Below are 20566 nucleotides of genomic sequence, written 5' to 3'. Positions count from 1 at the left end.
GACCATTAGGAACCAGTGGTGACCAGCAGAACCAGTAGTGACCAGTGGTGACCAGTAGGAACCAGTAGTGACCAGTAGTGACCAGTAGGAACCAGTAGTGACCAGTAGTGACCAGTAGGAACCAGTAGTGACCAGTAGTGACCAGTAAGAACCAGCGGTGACCAGTAGGAACCTGTAGTGACCAGTGGTGACCAGTAGGAACCAGTAGTGACCAGTAGTGACCAGTAGGAACCAGCGGTGACCAGTAGGAGCCAGTAGTAACCAGTAGGCTCTCTCTGTAAAGTAAGTGTAAGTGTGGCTAGGCCTAGAACTTAGACCTTGAGTCTATTTCCCAGCCAACCTGCACTGTACTAGAATCCTAACCAGATGGTTTATTGGGTTTCCTGAAACTATTCAAAGCAGCATATCTTCCTCTTCATTAGCCTAATGCTAACAGCGCTGATACAGATGTGTCAGATGTGATAACAAAAACCACATACCCTACACCCACACAGATGGAACCTTCTCATGACTCCTTCCCTTTTCAGACCAGGGGTTGTGAGTTCCAAATGGAACCCTATTGACTATATAGTGCACTACTTTAGATCAGAGCCCTATGGCACCCTATTACCTATATAGTGCACTACTTTAGACCCATAGGGTGCCATTTGGGATGCATCCCAGAACAGATGAAACATGTATATTCTAACCTCTCACAGGCTAAAACACAGGCCACTACATGTATGTTTTCTATCAGACAGTTCAACATGACAGTGGTGGAAATATAGTTTTAGCCTTGGGTAACTATTACAACAGTGTGACAAAGGTCTGTGACCAGCAGTTGTGTGCGTGTGCGTGTGTGTGTGTGTGTGTGTGTGTGTGTGTGTGTGTGTGTGGTGGTAGTGGTTCAGCTCTCTCTCTCTGGCCCTCCTCTCTCTTTCTAACTTCTCAAATGAGGAAGTTCACAGCTGTGTTTGTAGCAGCTTCCTTTTTACAGCTTTCGACTCACTAACAGGAAGAGAGAGAGAGAGATATAGAGAGTAAGAGAGAAACAGAGAGTAAGGGAGAGAGCAAGAGAGAAGACTGTGAGAAACATGTCTGTAGCTGAGTGTTTTCAGTAGAGAACTGAACTCTGTCTGTAGCTGAGTGTTTTCAGTAGAGAACTGAACTCTCTAGCTGAGTGTTTTCAGTAGAGAACTGAACTCTCAAGAACCAGGATGTCTACGTCGTACCAGCCATGGCACCATGGTAATATCACCCGATCTAAGGCTGAGGATCTGCTCTCCAAGGCAGCTAAGGATGGGAGCTTCCTCCTCCGGGACAGTGAGTCCATACAGGGTGCCTATGCCCTCTGTGTTCTGTAAGTAAAATGTCCATTCTGACTACTTTTTGAAGATACATATATCTTTAAAAAAAGATATATATATATAAACTGACAGTTTAACAGTCCAATATTCTGTTGGAAAGATCAAATTGAGGAAGGAAGATTATGTTGAGAACTCGTCCCTTATACCTCTTCGTATGCAGAGAGAGAGAGACAAACAAGGAAATAATTGACAGCTAAACATTTACTGAGCTACAAATGCTGTTGTACAAAGTTCAAATTGAGGAAGGAAGATGATTTTGAAGTCTTGACTCTGCAATGCACAGATCAAAGTAGCTTGGAGTAGGGAGAGCTGATTTTAAAATACGACTTTTTAAATCTGACAAAAACAATGATCAACGCTGATCGCACTGTTTATTTTTTTGGGGAGCGATTTCAATCTGAAACCGGCAAATACCGACTTGTATATTATTTCGGATTTAGGACATATTCTCCTGCAGTGCAGTGTAGAGCGCAACTCTGCCTAATGACAGCGTTTGGGAGGTACAGCAGAACAATGTGACGTTGACTTTCTGTTTCCTTACATCATGACATAAATCATGCCAACAAGTACATCGGTTGGGAATTTTAAAAAAAATGTTTTGCTCAAGACTTTGATTAACCAGAGAAACTGTCTAGAATACTGTTGTTGTTGCATGCAGTTATATATATATATATATATATATATATATATATATATATATATATATATATATATATATATAGCAGGGACTATATGTAACGTAGATTTTTAAAAGTACACCTGCTGGCTGCAGCGAACAACTCACCGGCACATACAGTCGTGCTGTAAAGCTGGGTGGACTCCGTTGTACAACTCACGTCACACATCTCTGTGTCGCTCTGAGCTTTTATTAGAATAATTGCTAAACAAAATAAAAGAACGGTCATGTACACTTTTCCATTGTACACGAAAGACCAACGGAAGTGTGTTTGAGTGCATGCCGTCTGTCATTACTGCACCTGTCACACGCTGCTGTGAAACGTCAGTTACTTTAAACCAGAAACCCAGACCCAACCTCTTCAGACCCAGACCCAGTCTGCTTTTCAATACCCAGTCTGCTTCTCAAGACCCAGACGGCTTCTCAATACCCAGTCTGCTTCTCAAGACCCAGACCACTTTTCAAGACCCAGACGACTTCTCAAGACCCAGTCGGCTTCTCAAGACCCAGTCGGCTTCTCAAGACCCAGACTGCTTCTCAAAACCCAGTCTGCTTCTCAAGACCCAGACGGCTTCTCAATACCCAGTCTGCTTCTCAAGACCCAGACCACTTTTCAAGACCCAGACGACTTCTCAAGACCCAGTCGGCTTCTCAAGACCCAGTCGGCTTCTCAAGACCCAGACTGCTTCTCAAAACCCAGACCGCTTCTCAAGACCCAGACCGCCAGATCAAGACATCTCTGTAAACTGTATTATGATAACCCATCTTTCCTATTTCCAGGTTCCAGAACTGTGTGTATACCTACAGGATCCTACCCAATGAGGAGAGGAAACTCTCTGTCCAGGTCAGTCAGACAGCTCCACAATATATATTCTTACCAAATGCAATGTGAGGGATCTGCACCCTGTTTTGGGAGTGGATCCCCCTACACAGCATTTAATGGTATTATTTTCATGTAATATCTAAGAAGTAATCTAACAGTGCCCCAACAACTACCTAATACACACAAATCTAAAGGGGTGAATGAGAACATGTACATATAAATATATGGATGAGCAATGGCCGATCGACATAGGCAAGATGCAATAGATGGTATAAAATACAGTATATACATATGATATGAGTTTTGTAAGATATGTAAACATTATTAATGTGACATTACTTAAAGTGACTAATGATCCATTTATTAAAGTGGCCAGTGATTGGATCTCAATGTAGGCAGCAGCCTCTCTGAGTTAGTGATGGTTGTTTATCAGTCTGATGACCTTGAGATAGAAGCTGTTCTTCAGTCTCTCTGTCCCAGCTTTGATGCACCTGTACTGACCTCGCCTTCTGGGTGGTAGGCAGTGGCTCGGGTAGATGTTGTCCTTGATGATCTTTTTGGCCTTCCTGTGACATCGGGTGGTGTAGGTGTCCTGGAGGGCAGGTAGTTTGCCCCCGGTGAGAGCCTTGCGGTTGAGGGCGGTGCAGTTGCCGTACCAGGCTGTGATACAGCCCGAAAAAGATGCTCTCGATTGAGCACCTGTAAAATTTTGTCAGGGTTTTGGGTGACAAGCCAAATTTCTTCAGCCTCCATCCAAGATGGCGTAGCAGTCAGACATCTTTGTCTTTGTCCTGTCATGTCCCTTGTATATACATATTTTTATATATTTTTCTTCGCATTACTTTTTATAATATTGTCCTAAACCTCAACTTCTAAATTCTCTCCTGCAACCCGCTTCACCCAATGTGGCGTGGATCTGTTTTTTTTCTAAAATATTTCTATTTACCCCGAACTGGAATCCCTCAACTGAAGCTAGCCAGCTAACTATCTACCAGCTATCAGTCAGCAAACCACTGCTAGCGGTCATCAGCTAACCTTTAGCTCTGAAAGCTCTCGCCAGTTCGTACAACGTGACTCAAACCAGAGCATAACGGACCTATTTTTTTCTCTCCTTATCCCCGGATTCCTACCGCAAACTCAGAACATTTTCATCTGGATCTTCGCAACTATCTAACCGCAATCCCGGGTGACTACTCCTGGCTAGTGTTTCCATCCCGGAGCAAGCACCAATTAGCCTGAAGCTAGCCCGGCTAGGGCTCCTGGGCTACTGACTGCTAGTTTGTTAGCATCGGCCTGCTAACTGTCTGAATCGCCGTGTCCCCGGCCAGCCCAACCACTCACTGGACCCATATGTTCACTCGGCTACGCATGCCTCTCTCTAATATCAATATGCCTCGTCCATTACTATCCTGGTTAGTGATTACTGTCTTATTTCACTGTAGAGCCTCTAGCCCTGCTCAAAATGCCTTAACCAACGTTGTTCCACCTCCTACATATGCGATGACATCACCTGGTTTAAACATCTCTAGAGACTAGAGGTCGACCGATTATGATTTTTTTCAACGCCGATTCCGATTATTGGAGGACCAAAAAATCCGATAGCGATTTAATCGGCCGATGTAAAAAATAAAAATAAAACGTATTTGTAATAATTATCTCATGGTCACCCTTATCATATAGTCAGTATATTAGAGGTCGACCGATTATGATTTTTCAGCGCCGATACCGATTACTGGAGGACCAAAAAAGCCGATACCGATTAATCGGCCATTTGTTTTTGTTTTTTTGTAATAATGATAATTAGAACAATACTGAATGAACACTTATTTTAACTTAATATAATACATCAATAAAAATCCATTTATCCTTAAATAAATAGTTGAAACATGTTCAATTTGGTTTAAATAATGCAAAAACAAAGTTTTGGAGAAGAAAGTAAAAGTGCAATATGTGCCATGTCAAAAAGCTAACGTTTAAGTTCCTTGCTCAGAACATGAGAACATATGAAAGCTGGTGGTTCCTTTTAACATGAGTCTTCATATTCCAAGGTATGAGGTTTTAGGTTGTAGTTATAGTATTTATGGACTCTCTCTATACCATTTGTATCTCATATACCTTTGACTATTGGATGTTCTTATTGGCACTTTAGTATTGCCAGTGTAACAGTATAGCTTCCGTCCCTCTCCTCACCACAAACCAGGAACACATCGACAACAGCCACCCTCGAAGCAGCGTTACCCATGCAGAGCAAGGGGAACAACTACTCCAAGTCTCAGAGCGAGTGACGTTTGAAACGCTATTAGCGCGCACCCCGCTAACTAGCTAGCCATTTCACATCGCTTACACCTGCCTAATCTCGGGAGTTGATAGGCTTGAATTTTACGAAAATAATAAACAGCGCAATGCTTGAAGCACAGGGAAGAGCTGCTGGCAAACGCACAAAAGTGCTGTTTGAATGAATGCTTACGAGCCTGCTGCTGCCTACCACCGCTCAGTCAGACTGCTCTATCAAATATCAAATCATAGACTTAATTATAACATAATAACACACAGAAATACGAGCCTTTGGTCATTAATATGGTCGAATCCGGAAACTATCATTTCGAAAACAAAAAGTTTATTCTTTCAGTGAAATACGGAACTGTTCGGTATTTTATCTAACGGGTGGCATCCATAAGTCTACATATTCCTGTTACATTGTACAACCTTCAATGTTATGTCATATTTACGTAAAATTCTGGCAAATTAGTTCGCAACGAGCTACACGGCCCAAACTGTTGCATATACCCTGACTCTGCATGCAATGAACGCAAGAGAAGTGACACAATTTCACCTGGTTAATATTGCCTGATAACCTGGATTTCTTTTAGCTAAATATGCAGGTTTAAAAATATATGCTTCTGTGTATTGGTTTTAAGAAAGGCATTGGTGTTTATGGTTAGGTACAGTCCAACGATTGTGCTTTTCTTGCAAATGCGCTTTTGTTAAATCATCCCCCTGCGTTGCATCGATTATATGCAACGCAGGACACGCTAGATAAACTAGTAATATCATCAACCATGTGTAGTTAACTAGTGATTACGATTGATTGATTGTTTTTTATAAAATAAGTTTAATGCAAGCTTGTAACTTACCTTGGCTTCTTACTGCATTCGCGTAACAGGCAGGCTCCTCGTGGAGTGCAATGAGAGGCAGGTGGTTAGAGTGTTGGACTAGTTAACTGTAAGGTTGCATGATTGAATCCCGGAGCTGACAAGGTAAAAATCTGTCATTCTGCCTCTGAACAAGGCAGTTAACCCACCGTTCCTAGGCCGTCATTGAAAATAAGAATGTGTTCTTAACTGACTTGCCTAGTTAAAAAGGTGTAAAAAAATGTTTGGGGCCAAATCGGTGTACAAAAATACCAATTTCCGATTGTTTTGAAAACTTGAAATCAGCCCTAATTAATCAGTCATTCCGATTAATCGGTCTACCTCTACTAGAGACTATATCTCTCTCATCATTACTCAATGCCTAGGTTTACCTCCAATGTACTCACACCCTACCTTGCCTTTGTCTGTACACTATGCCTTGAATCTATGCTATCGTTCCCAGAAACCTGCTCCTTTTACTCTCTGTTCCGAACGTGCTAGACGGCCAGTTCGTACAGCCTTTAGCCGTACCCTTTTCCTACTTCTCCTCTGTTCCTCTGGTAATGTAGAGTTTAATCCTGACCCTGCAGTGCCTAGCTCCACTCCCACTCCCCAGGTGCTCTCATTTGTTGACTTCTGTAACCGTAAAAGCCTTGGTTTCATGCATATAAACATTAGAAGCCTACTCCCTAAGTTGTTTTTACTCACTGCTTTAGCACACTCTGCCAACCCGGATGTCTTAGCCGTGTCTGAATCCTGGCTTAGGAAACCCACCAAAAACCCTGAAATCTCCATCCCTAACTATAACATTTTCTGCCAAGATAGAACTGCCAAAGAGGGCGGTGTTCCAATCTACTGCAAAGATAGCCTGCAGAGTTCTGTCTTACTATCCAGGTCTGTACCCAAACAATTCAAGTTTCTACTTCTGAAAATTCACCTTTCCAGAAACACTGTTGCCGCATGCGAATGTGAATTGATTGCCCCCAATCTATCTTCTGAGCTCGTGCTACTAGGTGACCTAAACTGGAACATGCTTAACACCCCGGCCATCCTACAATCTAAGCTTGATGCCCTCAATCTCAAACAAATGATCAATGAACCTACCTGGTACAACCCCAAATCCGTAAACACGAGCACCCTCATAGATATCATCCTAACTAACTCGCCCTCCAAATACACCTCTGCTGTTTTCAATCAAGATCTCAGCAATCACTGCCTCATTGCCTGCATCCGTAATGGGTCTGTGACCAAACGACCACTCCTCATCACTGTGAAACACTCCCTAAAACACTTCTGCGGGCAGGCCTTTCTTCTGCGGGGTATCCTGGAATGACATTGATCTCATCCCGTCAGTAGAGGATGCCTGGTTATTCTTTAAAAGTGCCTTCCTCACCATCTTAAATAAGCATGCCCCATTCAATTGTTTTTAACTAGGAATAGATATAGTCCTTGGTTCACTTCAGACCTGTCTGCTCTTCACCAGCACAAAAACATCCTGTGGCGTTCTGCATTAGCATCAAATAGCCCCCGTGATATGCAACTTTTCAGGGAAGTTAGGAACAAATATACACAGGCAGTTAGGAAAGCTAAGGATAGCTTTTTCAAACAGACATTTGCATCCTGTAGTACAAACTCCAAAAAGTTCTGGGACACTGTAAAGTTTGTTTATTCCATGTGTAACTCTATGTTGTTGTATGTGTCGAACTGGTTTGCTTTATCTTGGCCAGGTTGCAGTTGTAAATGAGAACTTGTTCTCAACTGGCCTACCTGGTTAAATAAACTAACAGCATTCTTACATAGGTATTCCTCTTGTCCAGATGGGATAGGGCAGTGTGAAGTGTGGTGACGATTGCGTCGTATGTGCACCTGTTGGGGCGGTGTGCAAACTGAAGTGGGTCTAGGGTGGCCGGTAAGGTGGAGGTGATATGATTCTTGACTAGACTCTCAAAGCACTTGATGATGACAGACTGTTTATTGTTGCAGTCCACTTCCAGGTGTTGGGTGTTAAGGGGTATTTTAAGAGCCATTTCTCAATTTCTCATGCATCAGGCAACTTCTGCTTTTGCTTTCAATGCCTTCAGAAATGAAGACAGGCCACATGTGGTGGGAAAGTTCTGGAATTTAGCATTTTACTGTGAATATTGTGTAACCTATTATGGTTATGCATTGCACAAAATCAACTTGTATTGTTTGCACAGTGTTTGGGCCAATTCAAGTCAGGGGCTAAAATGTGAGAGCTCTGTAAAACTAGACACTTGATATTAACTGTCACGTTCTTGGGCTGTAAATGAGTTACACTGCTCCTGTCCTCTATTCAATAAAGAGACTGTACACTACATTCTCTATTCAATTAACAGACTGTACAGTACAGTCCATATTCAATTAACAGACTGTACACTACAGTCTCTATTCAATTAACAGACTGTACACCACAGTCTCTATTCAATTAACAGACTGTACACCACAGTCTCTATTCAATTAACAGACTGTACACCACAGTCTCTATTCAATTAACAGACTGTACACCACAGTATCTATTCAATTAACAGACTGTACAGTACAGTCCATATTCAATTAACAGACTGTACACCACAGTCTCTATTCAATTAACAGACTGTACACCACAGTCTCTATTCAATTAACAGAGTGTACACTACAGTCTCAATTAACAGACTGTACACCACAGTCTCTATTCAATAAACAGACTGTACACTGCTCCTGTCCTCTATTCAATAAACAGACTGTACAACACAGTCTCTATTCAATAAACAGACTGTACACCACAGTCTCTATTCAATAAACAGACTGTACACTACAGTCTCTATTCAATAAACAGACTGTACACCACAGTCTCTATTCAATTAACAGACTGTACACCACAGTCTCTATTCAATAAACAGACTGTACACCACAGTCTCTATTCAATAAACATACTGTACGCCACAGTCTCTATTCAATTAACAGACTGTACACCACAGTCTCTATTCAATTAACAGACTGTACACTACAGTCTCAATTAACAGACTGTACACCACAGTCTCTATTCAATAAACAGACTGTACACTGCTCCTGTCCTCTATTCAATAAACAGACTGTACAACACAGTCTCTATTCAATAAACAGACTGTACACTACAGTCTATTCAATAAACAGACTGTACACCACAGTCTCTATTCAATAAACAGACTGTACACTGCTCCTGTCCTCTATTCAATAAACAGACTGTACACCACAGTCTCTATTCAATAAACATACTGTACGCCACAGTCTCTATTCAATTAACAGACTGTACACTACAGTCTCTATTCAATAAACAGACTGCACGCTACAGTCTCTATTCAATAAACAGACTGTACACCACAGTCTCTATTAAATAAACAGACTGTACACCACAGTCTCTATTCAATAAACAGACTGTACACCACAGTCTCTATTCAATAAACAGACTGTACACCACAGTCTCTATTCAATAAACAGACTGTACACCACAGTCTCTATTCAATAAACAGACTGTACACCACAGTCTCTATTCAATAAACAGACTGTACACCACAGTCTCTATTCAATAAACAGACTGTACACCACAGTCTCTATTCAATAAACAGACTGTACACCACAGTCTCTATTCAATAAACAGACTGTACACCACAGTCTCTATTCAATTAACAGACTGTACACTACAGTCTCTATTCAATAAACAGACTGTACACCACAGTCTCTATTCAATTAACAGACTGTACACTACAGTCTCTATTCAATAAACAGACTGTACACCACAGTCTCTATTCAATAAACAGACTGTACACCACAGTCTCTATTCAATAAACAGACTGTACACCACAGTCTCTATTCAATTAACAGACTGTACACTACAGTCTCTATTCAATAAACAGACTGTACACTACAGTCTCTATTCAATAAACAGACTGTACACCACAGTCTCTATTCAATAAACAGACTGTACACCACAGTCTCTATTCAATAAACAGACTGTACACCACAGTCTCTATTCAATAAACAGACTGTACACTGCTCCTGTCCTCTATTCAATAAACAGACTGTACACTACAGTCTCTATTCAATAAACAGACTGTACACTACAGTCTCTATTCAATAAACAGACTGTACACTACAGTCTCTATTCAATTAACAGACTGTACACTACAGTCTCTATTCAATAAAAGGTGTGTACAGCACAGCGGGTGTAGCTCCATCCTTGACTGAGATTTAAATACATTTGGTTATAATACATTACTATACATTCCCTTATTACTGTGGCAGTCAGAATATTCCAAACCTGGAGACCATACTACAGTACACAGTTAGATAGATTAGATTAGTTATTAATTTATCTATTGTAGCTGGAAAGCATGAAAGTCATCAATGCTGATTTACAAGTTCTTGAGTTTTAACTTGCCCTATACACAGAAATGAAGGCTACTGTAGATCATACAGGCTACTCTGCTAATGCTGAAGGGTACTGCAATTCCTAAGAAGGGTACTGCAATTCCTAACAGGCTACTCTGCTGACGTTGAAGTGTACTTGTAGTTCCTAACAGGCTACTCTGCTAATGTTGAAGTGTACTTGTAGTTCCTAACAGGCTACTCTGCTAATGTTGATCAAAAGCTTCTTCCTCTTTCAGTTGCAGGAGGTTTTAAATGATCCCCTAGCGTGGGCGTATGACAAGCCACAAGGCTCATCTCGTGGTGCTTAACAGAAAAGAACGGAAACTTCACAAAGAAAAACAACATACACAGTGGCAGTGAAAGGGGCTATAAAAAATAAAAAAAAAAGTGACTTGGTAGTTAATACGCCCTTGGAATGTAGCCTAACAGTTCAAAGTCCTGTATAACAGTATGTCAGCTGTATGATCGTGATAGAAGGAAAACCTGTCATTCAGAACAACATGACCTAAAGTCTCTGGAAACAGTAAAGCCCTCTAAGATCTTGCCCTTGTGATGCTACACTGATCTATATCTGCACCATAAATATCTATACCAGCACCAGAAAGATCTATACCTGCACCATAAATATCTATACCTGCACCAGAAATATCTATACCTGCACCAGAAATATCTATACCTGCACCAGAAATATCTATACCTGCACCATAAATAGCTATAACTGCACCAGAAAGATCTATACCAGTACCAGAAAGATCTATACCTGACCATAAATATCTATACCAGCACCAGAAAGATCTATACCTGCACCATAAATATCTATACCTGCACCATAAATATCTATACCAGCACCATATATATCTATACCAGCACCAGAAATATCTATACCAGCACCAGAAATATCTAGACCTGCACCATAAATATCTATACCAGCACCAGAAATATCCATACCTGCACCATAAATATATATACCTGCACCAGAAATATCCATACCTGCACCATAAATATATATACCTGCACCAGAAAGATCTATACCTGCACCAGAAATATCTAGACCTGCACCAGAAATATCTATACCAGCACCATATATATCTATACCAGCACCATATATATCTATACCAGCACCAGAAATATCTATACCTGCACCAGAAATATCTAGACCTGCACCATAAATATCTATACCTGCACCATAAATATCTATACCTGCACCAGAAATATCTGTACCTGCACCAGAAATATCTAGACCTGCACCATAAATATCTATACCTGCACCAGAAATATCTAGACCTGCACCAGAAATATCTAGACCTGCACCATAAATATCTATACCTGCACCAGAAATATCTATACCTGCACCAGAAATATCTATACCTGCACCAGAAATATCTATACCTGCACCAGAAATATCTATACCTGCACCAGAAATATCTATACCTGCACCAGAAATATCTATACCTGCACCATAAATATCTATACCTGCACCAGAAATATCTAGACCTGCACCATAAATATCTATACCTGCACCATAAATATTTATACCTACACCAGAAATATTTATACCTACACCATAAATATCTATACCAGCACCATAAATATCTATACCTGCACCATAAATATCTATACCTGCACCAGAAATATCTATACCTGCACCATAAATATCTATACCTGCACCAGAAATATCTAGACCTGCACCATAAATATCTATACCTGCACCAGAAATATCTATACCTGCACCAGAAATATATATACCTGCACCAGAAAGATCTATACCAGTACCAGAAAGATCTATACCTGCACCATAAATATCTATACCAGCACCAGAAAGATCTATACCTGCACCATAAATATCTATACCAGCACCAGAAAGATCTATACCTGCACCAGACATATCTATACCAGCACCATATATATCTATACCAGCACCAGAAATATCTATACCAGCACCAGAAATATCTATACCTGCACCAGAAATATCTATACCTGCACCAGAAATATCTATACCTGCACCAGAAATATCTATACTTGCACCATAAATAGCTATAACTGCACCAGAAAGATCTATACCTGCACCAGAAATATCTAGACCTGCACCAGAAATATCTATACCTGCACCAGAAATATCTATACCTGCACCAGAAATATCTATACCTGCACCAGAAATATCTATACCTGCACCATAAATATCTAGACCTGCACCAGAAATATCTAGACCTGCACCATAAATATCTATACCTGCACCATAAATATTTATACCTACACCAGAAATATTTATACCTACACCAGAAATATCTATACCAGCACCATAAATATCTATACCTGCACCATAAATATCTATACCTGCACCAGAAATATCTATACCTGCACCAGAAATATCTATACCTGCACCAGAAATATCTAGACCTGCACCATAAATATCTATACCTGCACCAGAAATATCTATACCTGCACCAGAAATATATATACCTGCACCAGAAAGATCTATACCAGTACCAGAAAGATCTATACCTGCACCATAAATATCTATACCAGCACCAGAAAGATCTATACCTGCACCATAAATATCTATACCAGCACCAGAAAGATCTATACCTGCACCAGACATATCTATACCAGCACCATATATATCTATACCAGCACCAGAAATATCTATACCAGCACCAGAAATATCTATACCTGCACCAGAAATATCTATACCTGCACCAGAAATATCTATACCTGCACCAGAAATATCTATACTTGCACCATAAATAGCTCTAACTGCACCAGAAAGATCTATACCAGTACCAGAAATATCTATACCTGCACCATAAATATCTATACCTGCACCATAAATATCTATACTTGCACCATAAATATCCATACCTGCACCAGAAATATCCATACCTGCACCAGAAATATCTATACCTGCACCATAAATATCCATACCTGCACCAGAAATATCTATACCTGCACCAGAAATATCTATACTTGCACCATAAATAGCTATAACTGCACCAGAAAGATCTATACCAGTACCATAAATATCTATACTTGCACCATAAATATCCATACCTGCACCAGAAATATCCATACCTGCACCAGAAATATCTATACCTGCACCATAAATATCTATACCTGCACCATAAATATCTATACCTGCACCATAAATATCTATACCTGCACCATAAATATCTATACCTGCACCATAAATATCTATACCTGCACCATAAATATCCATACCTGCACCAGAAATATCCATACCTGCACCAGAAATATCTATACCTGCACCATAAATATCTATACCTGCACCAGAAATATCCATACTTGCACCAGAAATATCTATACTTGCACCATAAATATCTATACCTGCACCATAAATATCCATACCTGCACCAGAAATATCTATACCTGCACCAGAAATATCTATACCTGCACCATAAATATCCCTACCTGCACCATAAATATCCATACCAGCACCAGAAATATCTATACCTGCACCAGAAAGATCTATACCTGCACCAGAAATATCTATACCTGCACCATAAATATCCATACCTGTACCATAAATATCTATACCTGCACCAGAAATATCTATACCTGCACCATAAATATCCATACCTGCACCAGAAATATCTATACCTGCACCAGAAATATCTATACCTGCACCATAAATATCCCTACCTGCACCATAAATATCCATACCAGCACCAGAAATATCGATACCAGCACCAGAAAGATCTATACCTGCACCAGAAATATCTATACCTGCACCATAAATATCCATACCTGCACCATAAATATCTATACCTGCACCAGAAATATCCATACCTGCACCATAAATATCTATACCTGCACCAGAAATATCTATACCTGCACCATAAATATCCATACCTGCACCATAAATATCCATACCTGCACCATAAATATCCATACCAGCACCAGAAATATCGATACCAGCACCAGAAAGATCTATACCTGCACCAGAAATATCTATACCAGTGTCGTGTCTTTGGCTATGCCGGATGAAGTGATATGACATGCTATTCTATAAAACAATTTCTCCGTAATTAATATTACCTGATTGAGCTAATCATGTAAATGTAGTTAACTAGAGAGTCGGGCATCACAAAATAATATTTATAGAGCTGTTATCTTACGAATAAACTCTTAAAGACATAGTAATATTTCACATCAATAGCAGTCAATATTAAACGTCATCTTAATTCAGTCTCATCTGAAAGTTGGAAATTCTTATCTGCACAAACCCTGGCTAACAAATTGAATCAGCAATACAAAATTGGGTTTAATTATTTATTTACTAAATGCCTAACTAATCACACATAATTATACATGCACATAATTAAATCATAACTTGATTACAAATTACGTCATAAAGGAAAACGTCCCTAGCGGGCGGAACAGATAAGGCAGCTTGTTGCACAAAAGAAAAGGGGCTGGGTTTGAGTGAAAGAGCGGGAAGACTGAGGAACAAAGGGCGAAGCTGTGCTATCGTAAATACAATATCTTATGCATTCTCAATTACCACCCATTTGGAAAAGGAAAATGCAATAAATATTTACTCTGAGCTGCGCTTCGGTAGGTTGGTGGTAGATGGAAGGCCGTGTTGCCCAACCGAGTCCTTTTGAAGAATGTCTCGGGTGGTCAATTGGATACGTTGTAGTAACGTCGTTGTGTGATACACGGGATACTCTGTCTGTTCCTTCCTAACCCTAATTTGCAGCGGCTGTTGCTAACTCAACGTCTAGGAGGTATCACTTCTGTAGTGAATAAGAGTTCAAAGTTCATACCATTCGCAACCAAAGCTCACGCTGATGTTGGCTTCATTCTGTAGTTATTATCTGAACCATTCTGACATCGGACCGTCGTCCTCACGTCCTCGGAACAGGAGGTTATATTGTCGTCTAGGGCTTATATAGGAAGGGAGAGGAGGGCGTGTTTGAAAAGTTTTATAGCCCATGTCCCTTCACAGGGGCGGGCCACTGATTGAGCAGAGCCCTATCTTATGAAAACCCAAATCTCACATTTTAGAAGCTAAAATCACATTTCATCCCATCACAAAACATTTCATATTCAAACATTTAAATTGAACAACAATTCCATGTGAATCCGATAACTATAATGTGTAGACTTTCCACTGTAGTTTGTCATCTTATCATTGATGAGAATGTCTCAGATGACAACCGAACTGACATCATATTCATTATGTACCAACGCATATGTTCAGTTGGTCGGATTACCAGAATATAGTTCATTTCCCCCCACATTCTGATGTTCCCAGAATCTCTATGTTAACCAAGGGTTTTGCAAATGTAACATCAGTAGGGTAGAGAGAGGAAAAAGGGGGGGAAGAGGTATTTATGACTGTCATAAACCTACCCCCAGGCCAACGTCATGACACCAGCACCATAAATATCTATACCAGCACCATAAATTAAGCACCAAGTAGAGACATAAGAAGAAAGGCTACTAGCCTGTGTCTTCCTGTTGTGCTCTGTAGTGTACTTGTCTTGATGTGGTGCTCTGTAGTGTTATTGTCTTGCTGATGTTGTGCTCTCTAGAGTTCTAGCCTGTGACTGATGTTGTGCTCTCTAGACTCCTAGCCTGTGACTGATGTTATTTCTAGACTCAGTAGTATGTGCCACTAACCAGTGTTTGTTGTTTCTCTGTCTCTGTCTCCAGGCCTCTGAGGGTGTCCCTATCCGGTTCTTCTCTGTGCTGGCTGACCTGGTGGAGACGTACTACAGTCCCAACATGGGTCTGGCTACACACCTGCAGTTCCCTGTTCAGAAAGAGGAGGAGCCAGAGGAGGAGCCAGGTCAGATAATAACCTGCTTATTATCTTTCTGTGTTTCAAAGGGTACCCTATGGGACCTGGTCAAAGGTAGTGCACTATGTAGGGAGTATGGTTTCATTTGTGATTTAGCCATTCTCTCGTATTATGTTTTGCTACAGCTGAGCTAACCCAAGGTAGCTTGGATCTGACCTAACCCAAGTTAGCTTGGTGGTCCCAGATCTGACCTAACCCAAGGTAGCTTGGATCTGACCTAACCCAAGTTAGCTTGGTGGTCCCAGATCTGACCTAACCCAAGGTAGCTTGGTGGTCCCAGATCTGACCTAATCCAAGGTAGCTTGGATCTGACCTAATCCAAGGTAGCTTGTTGGTCCCAGATCTGACCTAACCCAAGGTAGCTTGGATCTGACCTAACCCAAGTTAGCTTGGTGGTCCCAGATCTGACCTAATCCAAGGTAGCTTGGATCTGACCTAACCCAAGTTAGCTTGGTGGTCCCAGATCTGACCTAACCCAAGGTAGCTTGGATCTGACCTAACCCAAGGTAGCTTGGATCTGACCTAACCCAAGGTAGCTTGGTGGTCCCAGATCTGTTTATGTTGTATAGCCAACTTCTACTGTACCTCAATAACTCCAGTAACCCTGCACACTGTAATTATGTGTGTGGCCCTGAGCCTGTATATAGCTTGCATTTCCTTCGATATACTTTGAAACTTGAAAACGTGAAACCTCTAATACCTGTCCAAAATTGTAATCAGTAAGATAAATGTGGGTTCACTTTTTTCCCCGAAGAGGCAATAGAAGAAGACAAAACGATCTATCGAACGCATTTGTCGTGTCATCATAGTGATCTCTGACTTGTGGTCAGACTGGCTTAACTTAAACTTGCACGTTTTTTTTCTGATGCTGAATTGAATGTCATTAAGAAAACGTTACTTTCTAAATTTAAAAGTACTCCAAGAAGTAATCATCTAGTTGTGTAATCTGATTACAATATTTTTTAGCTGATAATGTAACTGAGTTTGTTTTTTAAATAATCAGATTACATACAATCCAACACAGTTAAGGTAGATACACTAAATCAAATCAAATCAAATGTATTTATAAAGCCCTTACATCAGCTGATGTCACAAAGTGCTATGCAGAAACCCAGCCTAAAACCCCAAACAGCAAGCAATGCAGGTGTAGAAGCACGGTGTCTAGGAAAAACTCCCTAGAAAGGCCAAAACCTAGGAAGAAACCTAGAGAGGAACCAGGCTCTGAGGGGTGGCCAGTCCTCTTCTGGCTGTGCCGGGTGAGGATTATAACAGAACATGGCCAAGATGTTCAAATGTTCATAGATGACCAGCATGGTCAAATAATAATAATCACAGTAGTTGTCGAGGGTGCAACAAGTCAGCACCTCAGGAGTAAATGTCAGTTGGCTTTTCATAGCCGATCATTCAGAGTATCTCTACCGCTCCTGCTGTCTCTAGAGAGTTGAAAAGATCAGGTATGGGACAGGTAGCACATCCGGTGAACAGGTCAGGGTTCCATAGCCGCAGGCTACATGACCAAGAGTATGTGGACACCTGCTCGTCGAACATCTCATTCCAAAATCATGTGCATTAATATGGAGTTGGTCCCCCCTTTGTTGCTATAACAGCATGGACTCTTCTGGGAAGGCTTTCCACTAGATGTGCGAACATTGCTGAGGGAACTGCTTCCATTCAGCCACAAGAGCATTAGTGAGGTCGGGCACTGATGTTGTGCAATTAGGCCTGGCTTGCAGTCTGCTTTCCAATTCCTTCCAAAGGTGTTTGATGGGGTTGAGGTCAGGGCTCTGTGCAGGCCAGTCAAGTTCTTCCACATCAATCTCAACAAACCATTTCTGTATGGACCTCGCTTTGTGCACAGGGGCATTGCCATGCTGAAACAGGAAAAGGCCTACCCCAAACTGTTGCCACAATGTTGGAAGCACAGAATCATCTAGACGATTTGTGCTGCGCGCTTCAGCACTCGGCGGTCATGTTCTGTGAGCTTGTGTGGCCTACCACTTCGCGGCTGAGCCATTGTTGCTCCTAGACATTTCCACCTCACAATAACAGCATTTACAGTTGACCTGGGCAGTTCTAGAGGGGCAGAAATTTTAGGAACTGACTTGTTGAAAAGGTGGCACCCTATGACAGTGCCACGTTGAAAGTCAATGAGCTCTTCAGTTAGGCCATTCTACTGCCAATGTTTGTCTTTGGAAATTGTATGGGTGTCTTCTCGATTTTATACACCTGTCAGCAATGGGTGTGGTTGAAATAGCCAAATTCATTAAATTGAAGGAGTGTCCACATACTGTACTATATATAGTGTATTTACGTGTTAAGTGGGGCACCAGAGTCATTGAGGTAGATATATAACAAATACAGTGCAAATAGCAGAATTTCTTATAAGTTTCCGGGTTAGAATCCCGCTCCTTGAAAGCAGCAGCTCTACCCTTTAGCTCGATGCGGATGTTGCCTGTAATCCATGGCTTCTGGTTGGAGTATGTACGTACGGTCACTGTGGTGACAACGTCATCGATGCACTTATTGATAAAGCCAGTGACTGATGTGGTGTACTCCTCGATGCCATCAGAAGAATCCCGGAACATATTCCAGTCTTTGCTAGCAAAACAGTCCTGTAACTTAGCATCTGCGTCATCTGACCACTTCCGTATTGATCTAGTCACTGGTACTTCCTGCTTTAGTTTTGCTTGTCAGCAGGAATCAGTAGGATAGAGTTATGGTCACATTTGCCAAATAGAGGGTGACGGAGAACTTTGTACACATCTCTGTGTGTGGAGTAAAGGTGGTCTAGAGTTTTGTTTCCTCTGGTTGCACATGTAACATGCTGGTAGAAATGAGGTAAAACACATGTAAGTTTCCCTGCATTAATTATCCCCGGCCACTAGGAGTGTCACCTCTGGATGAGCATTTTCTTGTTTGCTTATGGCCTTATAGAGTTGGTTGAGTGGCCTTATAGAGTTGGTTGAGTGGGGTCTTAGTTCCAAATTATTCAGCCCCCTTAAGTTAATACTTTGTAGCGCCACCTTTTACTGCGATTACAGCTGTAAGTCGCTTGGGGTATGTCTCTATCAGTTTTGCACATCGAGAGACTGACATTTTTTCCCATTCCTCCTTGCAAAACAGCTCGAGCTCAGTGAGGTTGGATGGAGAGCATTTGTGAACAGCAGTTTTCAGTTCTTTCCACAGATTCTCCATTGGATTCAGGTCTGGACTTTGACTTGGCCATTCTAACACCTGGATATGTTTATTTTTTAAACATTCCATTGTAGATTTTGCTTTATGTTTTGGATCATTGTCTTGTTGGAAGACAAATCTCCGTCCCAATCTCAGGTCTTTTGCAGACTCCATCAGGTTTTCTTCCAGAATGGTCCTGTATTTGGCTCCATCCATCTTCCCATCAATTTTAACCATCTTCCCTGTCCCTGCTGAAGAAAAGCAGGCCCAAACCATGATGCTGCCACCACCATGTTTGACAGTGGGGATGGTGTGTTCAGCTGTGTTGCTTTTACGCCAAACATAACGTTTTGCATTGTTGCCAAAAAGTTCAATTTTGGTTTCATCTGACCAGAGCACCTTCTTCCACATGTTTGGTGTGTCTCCCAGGTGGCTTGTGGCAAACTTTAAACGACACTTTTTATGGATATCTTTAAGAAATGGCTTTCTTCTTGCCACTCTTCCATAAAGGCCAGATTTGTGCAATATACGACTGATTGTTGTCCTATGGACAGAGTCTCCCACCTCAGCTGTAGATCTCTGCAGTTCATCCAGAGTGATCATGGGCCTCTTGGCTGCATCTCTGATCAGTCTTCTCCTTGTATGAGCTGAAAGTTTAGAGGGACGGCCAGGTCTTGGTAGATTTGCAGTGGTCTGATACTCCTTCCATTTCAATATTATCGCTTGCACAGTGCTCCTTGGGATGTTTAAAGCTTGGGAAATCTTTTTGTATCCAAATCCGGCTTTAAACTTCTTCACAACAGTATCTCGGACCTGCCTGGTGTGTTCCTTGTTCTTCATGATGCTCTCTGCGCTTTTAACGGACCTCTGAGACTATCACAGTGCAGGTGCATTTATACGGAGACTTGATTACACACAGGTGGATTGTAATTTATCATCATTAGTCATTTAGGTCAACATTGGATCATTCAGAGATCCTCACTGAACTTCTGGAGAGAGTTTGCTGCACTGAAAGTAAAGGGGCTGAATAATTTTGCACGCCCAATTTTTCAGTTTTTGATTTGTTAAAAAAGTTTGAAATATCCAATAAATGTCGTTCCACTTCACGATTGTGTCCCACTTGTTGTTGATTCTTCACAAAAAAATACAGTTTTATATCTTTATGTTTGAAGCCTGAAATGAGGC

The 20566-nt window shown here is 41.1% G+C and overlaps 1 protein-coding gene across 3 annotated transcripts in view; it reads left to right on the top strand.

The window, feature by feature from the left end:
* The first annotated feature begins 848 nt into the window (after positions 1-848).
* Positions 849-20566, top strand: part of inpp5d (inositol polyphosphate-5-phosphatase D) — a 64286-nt gene continuing 44568 nt past the window's right edge. The window contains exons 1-3 of one of the 3 annotated variants that reach the window (XM_036981538.2): positions 849-1339; positions 2803-2866; positions 16060-16195. In XM_036981538.2, the coding sequence (XP_036837433.2) occupies positions 1197-1339; positions 2803-2866; positions 16060-16195 (343 nt within the window). In that variant the 5' untranslated portion in view covers positions 849-1196. The remainder of the gene's footprint in view (positions 1340-2802; positions 2867-16059; positions 16196-20566) is intronic. The other 2 variants (XM_090232375.1, XR_005052360.2) reach the window with 2 other exon arrangements.

Source organism: Oncorhynchus mykiss, chromosome 1 (assembly GCF_057628025.1).
Source record: "Oncorhynchus mykiss isolate SJ-2025 chromosome 1, ASM5762802v1, whole genome shotgun sequence".
In the NCBI taxonomy this organism is placed as follows: Eukaryota; Metazoa; Chordata; class Actinopteri; order Salmoniformes; family Salmonidae; genus Oncorhynchus; species Oncorhynchus mykiss.
Note: the sequence above shows the minus strand (reverse complement) of the source record. Positions and strands in the feature narration are given on the sequence as shown.